The 14,265-nt window shown below is 41.0% G+C and overlaps 1 protein-coding gene across 1 annotated transcript; it reads left to right on the top strand.

Annotated features, from left to right (window-relative positions):
- The first annotated feature begins 818 nt into the window (after positions 1-818).
- On the top strand, positions 819-14,014 carry slc22a7a (solute carrier family 22 member 7a). The gene is made up of 10 exons (XM_014131535.3): positions 819-1,282; positions 3,855-3,958; positions 4,469-4,623; positions 5,130-5,298; positions 7,309-7,432; positions 8,901-9,010; positions 9,567-9,781; positions 11,653-11,761; positions 12,067-12,270; positions 12,479-14,014. The coding sequence occupies exons 1-10, from the start codon at positions 908-910 to the stop codon at positions 12,552-12,554; spliced, it is 1,641 nt and encodes a 546-aa protein (XP_013987010.1). The 5' UTR covers positions 819-907; the 3' UTR covers positions 12,555-14,014.
- Positions 14,015-14,265: the final 251 nt, after the last annotated feature.

The following is a 14,265-nucleotide window of genomic DNA, read 5'->3' as shown; positions in this document are numbered from 1 at the left end:
CATTTTAGAGAATTTGGCAGTAAGCCCAACTGGCCTCACAACCGCATACCATGTGTAACCATGCAAGTGTAGGACCTCCACATCTGGCTTCTTCACCTGCGGGATCGTCTGAGACCAGCCACCCAGACAGCTGATGAAGCTGAGGAGGATTTTTGTCTGTAATAAAACTCATTCTGATTGGCTGGGCCTGGCTCCCGTGGATGGGCGCCCCTGCCCAGTCATGTGAAATCCATAGATTAGGGCCTAATGATTTTATTTCAATTGACTGATTTCCTTATATGAACCGTAACTCAGTAAAATCGTTGAAATTGTTGCATGTTGCATTTATGTTGCATTTGTTCAGTATAAAATCACATTTTCTAAATCATAGATGGAAGCCAACATATGCTCAAGAGTTAGACAGGGATCATCTTCATTATTACTTCTATCTGGTCATTAGTTCCCATCTTATACAACCAGCACTATTACGATGGATTTCAGGAAGGATTTCAGGAAGGAAATCTTGCCAGAGCTAATGTATTAGATCAGCTTTTTCGCTGTTGGTCAGGTGAGAAGTTCTGGTGAAGAGGATCCCTGTGAGTACTATTTCACGGATACCATTTTACACAAAGGAGTGTTTGTGTGTCTCACCGTTCAACAGGCGTACGACAGAAGCTAGCGCTACGAAATACTACGATGAGTAGTGTACTATATTGGGATTATCCACAGACAGTGTGGGAATCAGAAGCAAGGCCTATGGTATGCCTCAATTTGCACACTTACACGGAATAAGACCCTCTCTCCCTCTGTTGGGTACTCCACATTGAGAGACTCCTATTCCTGGGGGAGAGAAGACAGAGAGGGAAGAAGGAAAAAGGAGGCCTGTGTTGTCTGACTTTACACACACGCACACTCATACGCTCTCAGGATGAGGTTCGAGGAGGTGTTAGACGAAGTAGGTGGCTTCTCCAAGTTTCAGTTCCTGGTGCTCCACTTGCTCTGCTTGCCCAGGGTCATCCTCCCCCTCCACTTTCTCCTGCACAACTTCATCTCGGGTGTGCCTCCGCACCACTGCGCCCTCGGGATCCCTGGAGATGGATCCCAAACCCTGGCCGACCCCATGACGTTGGCCCTCAGGGTCCCTCGTGAAGCCGACGGCTCCTTCAGCTCCTGCAGGGCCTTTGCCACTCTGGTGACCCTTGACCTTGGCCACTCCAACTACACCAACGTGTCCATGTCGGTGCCGTGCCAGGACGGCTGGGTGTACGACCGCTCCCAGTTCACATCCACCACTGCCACCCAGGTAAGGTCATTATTAACACTGTTGTCCACAATGGTGGTCTAGCAGTCTAAGCTCCTACCTCCAGAACACTTTTTAAGGTTTGATGCCTTATGTAGATGTAATGTCATGTTAATGTGCTTATAGATGTCTAATGTATGCTTCATGAACATGCAGTTCATGTTAATTGTTAACCTGTTTGTGGTTTCTGTCAATCAGAAGAAAAAAAATTATCAAACTGTAAAACTTCCCCAATATCATTTGTTTCCATAACTACAGTATCTCCAACTGAATATTTGATAGAACGGTGGTTAGCTTGTGCAGCTATAAATAGCACTGTCATTGTAATTTTTTATACATGCATATTTTACCAAGAGATGGCCTATCAGATTCATAACCACAGCATATGTAACACAGTGTACAGTAGGCCAGCAGCATACCATCCTGCATCCCACTCCTGGCTTGTTTCTGAAGCTACACAGGGTTGGTCCTGGTCAGTCCCTGGATGGGAGACCAGATGCTGCTGGAAGTGGTGTTGGAAGCCCCGTAGGTCTAAAAAAATATCCCAATTCCCCAGGGCAATGGTAGGGTGCCGTCTTTCGGCTGGGATGTTAAACGGGTGTCCTGACTCTCTGTGGTCACTAAAAGATCCCATGCCACTTATAGTAAGAGTAGGGATGTTAACCCTGGTGTCCTGGCTAAATTCCCAATCTGGCCTTCATACCATCATGGTCACCTAATCATCCCCAGTTTACAATTGGCTCATTCATCCCCTGTAACTATTCCCCAGCTTGTTGCTGTAAATGAGAATGTGTTCACAGTCAATTTACCTGGTAAAATATATATTTTTTAAATGATCTTCTTATCCATTCCATTGGTTTTCATTTGTTATGGCTTTACCCATCTTCGATGAATTGTATGATGATGTGGTGGTTTGTGGTAATGAAGTGTTTGTAATGTTGCAATAGATGGTTTGTATATAGGTTATAGGTGTTCCATTAACTCTCAACAATAATTATTCAACTAACTATTTACTAACCTTCCCCGGGGGCCGATGACGTGGATGTCGATTAAGGCAGCGCCCCGCACCTCTCTGATTCAGAGAGTTTGGGTTAAATGCGGAAGACACATTTCAGTTGAACGCATTCAGTTGTATAACTGACTAGATATCCCCCTTTACCCTAATCCTAAATTGTAGCCTAACCAAAGCCTTCACGTGAGCAAGCTGTTGCATATCAGCAGAGATGCAGTTGATAGGGTGATAGATTGAGCATCAACAGATCTGTTGTTGACTATCCAAATAACGTGTGACCAATGACTTTGTCACACTCCCAGTCATCGTGTGCTCCATCATCATGTGCAGCTGGGAATGACCAAAAATACTTCTTTAGTAAATACGTTTTTATGCCATCCGTAATATGCAACAGTTGAAGTCGGAAGTTTACACTCAGGTTGCAGTCATTAAAACTCGTTTTTCAACCACTCCACAAATTTCTTGTTAACAAACTATAGTTTTGGCAAGTCGGTTAGGACATCTACTTTGTACATGACACAAGTAATTTTTCCAACAATTGTTGTTTACAGACAGATTATTTCACTTATAATTCACCGTATCACATTTACATTTATATTTAAGTCATTTAGCAGACGCTCTTATCCAGAGCGACTTACAAATTGGATCAATTCCAGTGGGTCAGAAGTTTACATACACTAAGTTGACTGTGCCTTTAAACAGCTTGGGAAATTTCAGAAAATTATGTCATGGCCTTAGAAGCTTCTGATAGACTAATTGACATAATTTGAGTCAATTGGAGGTGTACCTAAAACCTAAAACAGGGAATTTTTACTAGGATTAAATATCAGGAATTGTGAAAAACTGAGTTTATATGTATTTGGCTAAGGTGTATGTAAACTTCCGACTTCAACTGTATGTATTCAGGGATTTTTCTTCGGGCTTGAGCTCATAAGCCTATGCGATTGCATAAGCTCTAATATTCGTATGGGTGTTTTGAATGAATCATCACCTTAGAAAGTACTGTCCATTTCGTTATGTTAGGCTTTGAAATAACATCCACAACAACCATGTTTTACACTCAGTTTCAACCTGCTGTTGAACTTCTTTCTTTAAATTGATCATCACAGTGAGGTGAGTTTTAAAAGCATAATACTGTTTTGCTGATAAGTGTTTGATGTGATTTCTATTTCATTTGCATTGACGTCAGAGTGGTTAGAGGGACAATAGAGCACTGAGTACAAGGCCATTAGGACTTGATGGTCATTGGTGAGTTGGGTACTACCAAAGCATGTCCAGAGTGCATAAGAGGAGATTACCGTGACTCAACTGCCACGTGGAATTTTATGCGGTCATGACTCATGACTGCCAGCGTGGCGGTTATACGGTCACACTGCAGCCCAAGTCTTTACCCTACTTGGCTGACCCAAACCAAACTGTGCTGGCTTGGCTCATTTCTTTTCACATTGTAGTGTGAAAGGCCTTGTTTGCTGTTTTATGACACCTTGGGATGCTTGTGGGAAAACTGGTGGAACTGGGGGTTAATTCTGATTTATGAACCTGTTTATTTATTCATTTTCACAGTGGGATTTGGTGTGTGACAATAAGAAATTAAACCAGGCCGTTGCTACTTTCTTTTTCGTTGGAGTCACAATCGGTGCAGTTATATTTGGATATCTCTCAGATAAGTATGTTATTTATCCTATTAGAATCTAATTGTTCTATGGTAATAACTGTGACAAATATTTAACAGTATTAATGTTCCCAAATTCAACATTTACAGTATATGCATGTTACCACTTGACCACAGCATCTTGCATACAAACATAATTTACAAAACATAGGCTTGACCATGTTTCAAAACTGTGTTGTCTTTTCTCCACAAGAAAATTGGCATTGCTTTCTTAACTCGGTCTCGATAGAAGTAGACAGTCATACATTAGCTGCAGACTAATGGTCACAATAAAAGAGAATGTCCTACTGACTAGATGCTACAAATGACAAAATGTGCTATATCGTCAGAATCGATGACCAAGTTAGTCAGGTTAACGTTTGGATTAAGGTCAGGGTTAGGGCTGGTGGTTAAAATAATTTTTGGGGAGAGAAAGCGCTGTACTTCTGTATTTTGTGGCAGTCATTCAGTCAGTAAAGACCGCTGAAGGAAACTCTGAATCTTTCCCCTTTCTCTCCTGCTGCAGATTTGGTCGGAAGCCCATGATCCTAGTGTCCTTCGTGGCCAGTGCCGTGTTCGGAACCATGTCTGCCTTCTCTGTCTCTTACGTCATGTTTGCCGTGACCAGGACCCTCTGTGGAGTCGCACTGACGGGAATGACCATTACCACTCTTGCCCTGAGTACTATCATGATCTTTAACCCCCACTGGGTTTCCTATAACATGATATGTGTTGATTAAAGGGGCAATCTGCAGTTCAAACAACAACAATGCAGCCACACTCAAATTAATGGACAGAGCTATGGATGCAAGGACTGAACATCCACTGGGAAATGTAACCCCTCTCAAATTTATAGACAGCACTCCAGATGCAAGGACTTACAGTCCATGACATCCACATGATAGTTTTAAACAAAGCTATACATGGTTTGTTTACATTCTTGTTTGAGAACAATAAAGGTATAAGACGTTATATTTTGGGTTGTGATAGTGAAAGACCGTTTGAGGCTTCGTCAAGAATTGAAATGGCCATTGAACAGACTCCCAGATCCCAGACAGTCGTTTTAAAGCAATGGGCCCAAATTCAGTCCTAAAGGACTACGCTGACAATACATTTTTTTTGTACCTATCCCATAAATGCTATTTACAGTAGTAAGTAGTAAGTTGCAGTTGTGTTTTTCCCTCCAGGTATAGAGTGGACGGACATTAAGCATCGCACCTTCACAGGGACCATCATCAGCCTGGGCTGGAGTGTGGGCAATATGCTCCTGGCTCTACTGGCATACTTCATACGAGACTGGAGATATCTCATGCTGGTGGTGACGTCCCCCTGCATCGTGGCCATCATCTCCTGGTGGTAAGATGGGGCTAGAAAAACTCCAGGTTGGGGGCAATGCCATTTCAATTCAGTCAATTCAGGAAGTAAACTTGAATTTCAGTGTACTTCCTGAATTGAAATGGAATGAAGTCCAACCCTGTAAAGGACAGTATATTTCTGGCAAATGTGGGAAGGAAATTAATTGAGTAATCTGTCCATATTTACACTTGAAATGTCACAAAATCTCATTAAACAGACTATTTAAAAAAAGAAAGGACAGTATCTTACAGATTTCTGCTGTGATACTATAGAAGTGGTTTTGGAGCAAGACCTGAATAGCCCATAGTCAATAACATCATAGCCATGACATACAGTGCATTCGGAAAGTATTCTACCCACTTTCCCTGTTCCACACTTTGTTACATTACAGCCTTATTCTAAAATTGATTAAATATTATTTTTTTCTCATCAATCTACACACAATACCCCATAATGACAAAGCGAACACAGATGTGTAAACATTTTTGTAAATGTATTACAAACAAGAAACTGAAATATGTTTATACAACTTGGGAGTCCACCTGTGGTAAATTCAATTGATTGGACATTATTTGGAAAGGCACACCTGTCTATATAAGGTCCCACAGTTGACAGTGCATGTCAGAGCAAAAACCAAGCCATGAGGTCGAAGGAATTGTCCGTAGAGCTCTGAGACAGGATTGTGTTGAGGCACAGATCTGGGGAAGGGTACAAAAAATGTCTGCAGGGTTGAAGGTCCCCAAGAACACAGTGGCCTCCATCATTCTTAAATGGAAGAAGTTTGGAACCACCAAGACTCTTCCTAGAGCTGACTGCCTGGCCAAACTGAGGAATTGGGGGAGAAGGGCCTTGGTCAGGGAGGTGACCAAGAACCCGATGGTCACTCTGACAGAGCTCCAGAGTTCCTCTGTGGAGATGAGAGAACTTTCCAGAAGGACAACCATCTCTGCAATACTCCACTAATCAGGCCTTCAATGTAGAGTGGCTAGATGTAAAAGGCACATAACAGCCAGCTTGGAATTTGCAAAAAGTCACCTAAAGGACTCTCAGACAATCATAAACAAAATTCTCTGGTCTGATGAAACCAAGATTTAACTATTTGTCACGTCTATAGGAAACCTGGCATCATCCCTATGGTGAAGCATGGTGGTGGCAGCATCATGCTGTGGGGATATTTTTCAGCGGCAGGGACTAAGAGACCAGTCAGGTTGAGGGAAAGATGAAAGGAGCAAAGTACAGAGAGATCCTTGACGAAAACCTGCTCCAGAGTGCTCAGGACCTCAGACTGGGGCGAAGGTTCACCTTCCAACAGGACAACGACCCTAAGCACACAGCCAGGACAATGCAGGAGTGGCGTCGGGTCAAGTTTCTAAATGTCATTGAGTGGCCCAGCCAGAACCCGAACCCGATCGAACATCTCTGGAGAGACCTGAAAATAGCTGTGCAGCAACGCTCCCCATCCAACCTGACAGACCTTGAAAGGTTCTGCAGAGAAGAATGGGAGAAACTCCCCAAATACAGGTGTGCCAAGCTTGTAGCATCATACCCAATAAGACTTAAGGCTGTAATCGCTGCCACAGGTGCTTCAACAAAGTACTGAATAAAGGGTCTGAATACTTATGTAAATGTGATATTTCAGTTTTAGTTTTATACATTTTCTCAAATTTAACATAATACAGAACGACATAATACAGAACATCAATAGACAAGAACAGCTCAAGGACAGAACTACCTACATTTGAAAGTTGCCAATGGAAAAGAAGATGCACGTATGATGTGTTCCCACCTGTTAGCGTTATGCAGTACATCTAATGTAGAGTTACGAATGAAACAAAATTAATAACAGTACAGTGATTGATGAAGGATTAAAGTTGTATTATTATTAAAGGTTATTAATGAATCAATGTGCTAATGGTATGAATCTCAGATTTTGTGTCCAAGATATTATCCTGTTACAGCAGTGGATAATGACAAATATAATGTCCAGATTTTTTCTTCTTCTTCATTTAGGTGGATACCAGAGTCTGCCAGATGGCTACTGGCCAATGGCAAAGTGAAGGAGGCAAAGAAGTATTTGGTGCAGTGTGCAAAAATGAATGGGAAGTATGGCTACACTGCAAAACTAGACATTGAGGTGAGTCAACCAACCCAGGTGCACACTAGGGACTCTTACTTCTCAGTTTAATAATGTTCTGCTATCAGGGTAGGGGTCCATTTAAATTCCAATCAATTCTGAATTCCAATTCCACATTTTTCTAATTGAAAAGCATTGAAGGGAATTGGATTTGTAATTGAAATTTCAGAACACTTCCTGAATTGCCTGGAATTTAAATTGACCCCAGCCATGGGTGCTATTAAAAAATACATGTAAATACATTGCCTTCAGAAACTATTCACACCCCTTGACTTTTTCCAAATTTTTTGGTGTTACAGCCTGAATGAAAAAAATATTAATATTAAAATATCCTAATTCTTGAGAGCTTCAACCCTTCAACATTCAACCCCTTTGTTATGGCAATCCTAAACAAGTTCAGGAGTAAAAATGTACTTAACAAGTCACATAATAAGTTGCATGGACACACTCTGTTATTATTTTTGAATGATTACCTCATCTCTGTACCCCACACATACAAATAATTTTAAGGTCCCTCAGTCTAGCAGTGAAACACAGATTCAACCACAAAGATCAGGGAGGTTTTCCAATGCATAAGCACAGACACAATCCTAGAGGAAAACCTGGTTCAGTGTGTTTTCCACCAGACACTGAGAGATGAATTCACATTTCAGCTGGATAATAACTGAAAACACAAGGCCAAATCTCACTGGAGTTGCTTACCAAGAAGACAGTGAATGTTTCTGAGTGGCCGAGTTAGTTTTGACTTATATCTACTATAAAATATATGGCAAGACCTGAAAATGGTTGTCTAGCAATGATCAGCAACCAACTTGACAGAGCTTGAATAATATTTTTTTTTTATAAAAAATGTCAATCCACAATCCTGGTGTGGAAAGCTCTCAATCCAGCTGTAATCACTGCCAAAGGTGCTTCTACAAAGTATTGACTCCGGGGTATGAATACTTATGTAAATTAGATATTTCTGTATTTAATTTCAATACATTTTCTAAAATGTATAAAAACATATTTTCACTTTGTCATCATGGAGCATTGTGTGTAGATGGGTGAGAAAAAATATAAATTTAATCAATTTTAAATTCAGGCTGTTACACAACAAAATCTGGCATAAGTATGAATACTTTCTGAAGGCACAGTAAATACATAATTGAATGAAATGTAAACGAAACACCATCATTTTTTCATGTCTTAAAATACATGTGTTTGAGAACAAATGGATAAATCCTGAAATTCATCTAACAGTTGAATGAAAACTTTTGTACAAAATACAATTCTCTTGGAGGTTTTACATTTTGTCCAATTGTATTTTAAAATATGTTTTGCAAAGCTCTGCTTATTACCTATTGAGCATTATATAATAAAATGTCATCAACATTACAGACCAAAATGATTCTACTGAAACTTGACTAATAAAATAAATCCGAACATTAACCTCTTAACTTTATATTCTAATTCGTTCTTATCTTAGACTTTGAGGAAGGTAACTGTTTCTGAGGTTGCCAATAAGGACTATTCCTACTTGGATCTGGTCAAGACACCCAAGCTCAGGAAAATCACTATTTGCTCAGGAATATTCTGGTATGAGAAAAAATGGTTCACCCTTGACCTTTTCGGTGAGAGACAGACAATTAGAGAAGCTGCCTGTCCCTAAGCTAGGGAGGGTGGAGTATTTTGGAAGAAATGTGTGTGTGTTTGTGCATGAGTGTGATTGTCTCCAGTTTAGACCTGAAAGGTCTATGATTCCACAACTCCACCCATAACTTTGATTGGAGACATATAGAGAGTCTGCCTGCCCCTAAGCTAGGACGAGAGTGGACTTACTGCTGTGAAGTGAAATAGGGGTGTGTGTGTGTGTGTGTGTGTGTGTGTGTGTGTGTGTGTGTGTGTGTGTGTGTGTGTGTGTGTGTGTGTGTGCGCACATGCATGAACGTTTGTGACCAGTTTAGGGCTGCAATCTCCATGATTCCACTTTCAACACGTTTTTATTAAAACATTCTGCCCCATAAAATGTTTCCCTTGCATACTTTCTTTCACTTACTCATATTTTAAGTTTCCACAGTTACTGATTATAATATATGTAGAGCACTCACTGAAACTGCAAGTAATATTTTTACCTATATTTACCTCCCAAAAGGTTTGCTGTGTCGTTCGCATACTATGGGATCAGCTTTAAGATTACAGGGTTTGGTCTGAACATGTACCTCACTCATTTTGTCTACGGTGCAATTGAAGTCCCAGCCAAAGTGGGCACCTACTTCGCCTTGGATCGCATTGGCCGAAGAAATGGCCAGGCGTGGTCTCTCATCATCACGGGAGCGCTGATAGCTCTCAATACCGCTATCCCCACAGGTAGAGCTATGACCTCACTTCCTCTTCCTGTATGATGCAGTAGTTTGAGGCTTTTGTGACAAATCAACATGGCCCTCATATTAGGTTATTAAAAACACCCTATGCACACTCATCTTGGGTTTCAGGTCCTGTATTGAAGCGTTTCTGCCATATTTAAACAACTCACAAAATACTAAACAGTGACATTGAATATCAATGCAATGGTTTAAAACTCAGTTGCTCTTCTACTTGATATATGTATATCACAGTTGCTTTTCTCTTATCCTGGGACTTTTATCCAGAGGCGTCATGCCCATAGGGAGCACTCATGGGCATCCAGCGTACTGATTGTTGTGGCATAGTAAGGCCCAATCATAAGAACTTCCCCAAGGCCATTATGAAGGGAAAGCTCCAGAGAGGTCAGAGTGTAAAATGGTCTGCAGATAATGTAATGGCGTGTCGGTGGAGGGTCAAAAGAGATTCTCTGTCCACAAACAGCTCAGGGAAGGACATCCTCAAACTAGTGTCCAAGTTCAGGCAGAATAAATATATCTGTTCCAGAGCTTTAATGGATTACAACAAGAAAATGGGCGGAGTTGACCATCTTGACCAACTGAAGAGCTAATAGAATGTTGGACGCACAGGCAGAAATGGTGGAAGTATGTGTTTTGGGGGATGCTCAACATTGCCATCATAAATGCATACATTGTATGAGGGAACCTGCAAAGCCCCCTTCCCATAAACTGCAGGCACTGGTCCCTGAAGGCATCACTTTGTGATGGCTATAGTGGTAGGGAAGGGGGGAGCCAACAGTGTGGCACAGAGGGGTGTGGACAGAGTTGTTACTCATAATTTGAATGCAGGTCACTCTCTGGTGAAGTTTGAAGGGCACAAGAGAGGGAGTGGTGTGCATCCGGAGTGGACGCAGGGCAAAGAGTGAGAGATGTGTAGAAACCTACTTTGTGCGTTCTACTTGTTCTGTGCTACTTTAAAGGATGGGGTCATGCTTCCAGAAACTCCATGTCATGTTGTAGGCTAAATGCAAACACTAATGTTAATAATTTGTCCTACAAATCTTATTGGGAAATTGTGTACTTTTTAAAATTGTCTGTTTTGTATCTTCTCTATCTAATACTTGTTGCATTCACTGAATTGTTGTCAAAGTAAGCTACTATTTCTACATTTTGTGTCAGGCCTGCTCTGTATAATTGTTTTTGAGAGAGGTTATCTACATTTTGAAAGTCTCTGAATAGTTGTTCCCCTAGTCACATTTTTTATATTTTTTTTAAACATTAATATGTAAATAATATTTATACGTTTAATAGATTATACTTGGTACATTTTGAGTGAGTGATTTAGTAAAATTTACTAAAATGTAATACTACTAGCCACCTAGCAATTTTGTAAAGTTGGCTTTAGCTAACCCAGATACACTATATACAAATGTATATGGACATCCCTCATAACTAGCTATCAAGAAGTTATTTCAGGCTATCAATTAAGTCAAAGCCAATTTAAGCTTGATCCGTAAATGTGGTCGGAGGCTTCATATGGAGGGTATGATGCAATTTGCGGAGCCTCCGGAGGTATGCTTAGGCCAAATCAAGCTCCATACCGCATCGTGGTGCGCCTCTCAAATTTTTCAGAGATGCTGAGAAGCATATTTAGTTTCTTTAAAAAAGAGGTATGCTTAGATATATAGAAAAATATACATATTTTTGTACATAGAATTAAGCATAATGATGGCTGGAAAAAGCTGTTTCAGGTGTTTGAAAAATGCAAAATTCTCCCAACTTACACCCCTCAGCTATCCTCACATACTTTGTGGCCCCTCATATTTTGGGATCATGACGCCCCTGTTCTTATCCTATCCTTCTTGTTTCTTCATCCAGAAAATGCCCTGGTTCGCACTTGCATAGCTGTGGTGGGGAAGGGTTTCTCAGAAGCTGCTTTCACTACAGCTTTTCTCTACACAGCGGAGCTCTATCCCACCGTTCTCAGGTAACTGCGACTGTGAAACTTGCGCAATAACTTACATGCATATGCACACTACTCCTGAATCACCTTACTTTCTTTGATGATGGTTGAATTGTCTGGTTGGTCATTCTCAAACTTTTGTCATTCTTAGTCTTCTGCGTTTCCCAATTCTGCTTCACAGAGTCTACGTTGTCCACTATGGATACATTTGTTTCCTCACATTCTAAGAGTTGACTGTGAAATTTAAGTAAGAAACTAGGCAACTTTTCTTAATGAGACCCCAGGATAGACTGTGGTAACACGACTTTTGCACTCCCCTCCTCCTACAGACAGTGTGGTTTAGGTTACACCTCATTCATGGGGCGAATGGGAGGCTCACTGGTCCCGATGGTCATGCTGCTGGAGAACTATTGGGTGTTCACGCCCCCACTTATCTTCGCCGCCACCGCCATTGGCAGCGGCTGTGTGGTCTTCCTGCTGCCCGAGACCCTGAATGTGTGTCTTCCGGAAAGCATCCTCGACGTAGAGGGAAGGTACTGTCAAACACACTGCACAAAAAGCTCTCGTTTTCAGTCCGTAAATACAGGCTGGGTTAAACAATTGAAAAATGTGACAGATTCTTGTCAAACTTGCTAGACGATAGTTGGCAACGATTGCTGCTCAATTTATTAGCCACTGTAAAAAAAAATGATGTCAATATGACGAAGTCAGGTACCTAATTGTTTTCCCTTTTCTTGGTAGGCATAAGCACACGTCTAGAAATGATGCCATGGTTGAGTTGAATGAAATACACTCACTACCGGTAGCTTCAGCATGAGATGACAACTCCTAAGGCTGCTGCTGGTCATTCAAATCCAGAACCAAGTCTTGACCTGAAAGCTCCCCAAACTGCTGAATTGGGGAAATTATTTCCTACAATGGTCATATCCTAATAACATTAGTATGATGGATATTTTCCACTATATCATGTATCATGCATGCCACTATTGTATATGTCACTATTCTATTGTCTATATGAATTAGTTGTGTAACTCATGTACAGTTGAAGTTTACATACACCTTAGCCAAATACATTTAAACTCAGTTTTTCACAATTCCTGACATTTAATCATAGTAAAAATTCCCTGTTTTAGGTTAGTTAGGATCACCACTTTATTTTAAGAATGTGAACTGTCAGAATAACAGTAGAGAGAATAATTTATATCAGCTTGTATTTCTTTCATCACATTCCCAGTGGGTCAGAAGTTTACATGCACTCAATTCATATTTGGTAGCAGTGCCTTTAAATTGTTTAACTTGGGTCAAACGTTTCGGATAGCCTCCCACAAGCTTCTCACAATAAGTTGGGTGAATTTTGGTCCATTCCTCCTGACAGAGCTGGTGTAACTGAGTCAGGTTTGTAGGCCTCCTTGCTCGCACACACTTTTTCAGTTCTGCCCACAAATTTTCTATAGGATTGAGGTCAGGGCTTTGTGATGGCCACTCCAATACCTTGACGTTGTTGTCCTTAAGCCATTTTGAAACAACTTTGGAAGTATGCTTGAGGTCATTGTCCATTTGGAAGACCCATTTGCGACCAAGCTTTAACTTCCTGACTGATGTATTGAGATGTTGCTTCAATATATCCACATAATTTTCTCTCCTCATGATGCCATCTATTTTGTGAAGTGCACCAGTCCCTCCTTCAGCAAAGCACTCCCACAACATGATGCTGCCACCCCCATGCTTCACAGTTGGGATGGTGTTCTTCGGCTTGCAAGCCTCCCCCTTTTTCCTCCAAACATAAGGATGGTCATTATGGCCAAACAGTTCTATTTTTGTTCCATCAGACCAGAGGACATTTCTCCAAAAAAGTACAATCTTTGTCCCCATGTGCAGTTGCAAACCGTAGTCTGGCTTTTTTATGGCGGTTTTTGAGCAGTGGCTTCTTCCTTGCTGACCAGCCTTTCAGGTTATGTCGATATAGGACTCGTTTTACTGTGGATATAGATACTTTTGTACCTGTTTCCTCTAACATCTTCACAAGGTCCTTCGCTGTTGTTCTGGAATTGATTTGCACTTTTCGCACCAGAGTACGTTCATCTCTAGGAGACAGTGGTATGATGGCTGCGTGGTCCCATGGTGTTTATACTTGCGTACTATTGTTTGTACTGATGAACGTGATACCTTCAGGCATTTGGAAATTGCTCTCAAGGTTGAACCAGACTTGTGGAGGTCTACAAACAGGTCTTGGCTGATTTCTTTTGATTTTCCCATGATGTCAAGCAAAGAGGCACTGAGATTGAAGGTAGGCCTTGAAATACATCCACAGGTGCACCTCCAATTGACTCAAATGATGTCAATTAGCCTATCAGAAGCTTCTAAAGCATGACATCATTTTCTGGAATTTTCCAAGCTGTTTAAAGGCACAGTCAACTTAGTGTATGTAAACTTCTGACCCACTGGAATTGTGAATCAGTGAATTATAAGTAAAATAATCTGTCTGTAAACAATTGTTGGAAAAATTACTTGTGTCATGCATAAATTAG

This window comes from Salmo salar, chromosome 12 (genome assembly GCF_965601325.2).
Source record: "Salmo salar chromosome 12, fSalSal1, whole genome shotgun sequence".
NCBI lineage: Eukaryota > Metazoa > Chordata > Actinopteri > Salmoniformes > Salmonidae > Salmo > Salmo salar.
Note: the sequence above shows the minus strand (reverse complement) of the source record. Positions and strands in the feature narration are given on the sequence as shown.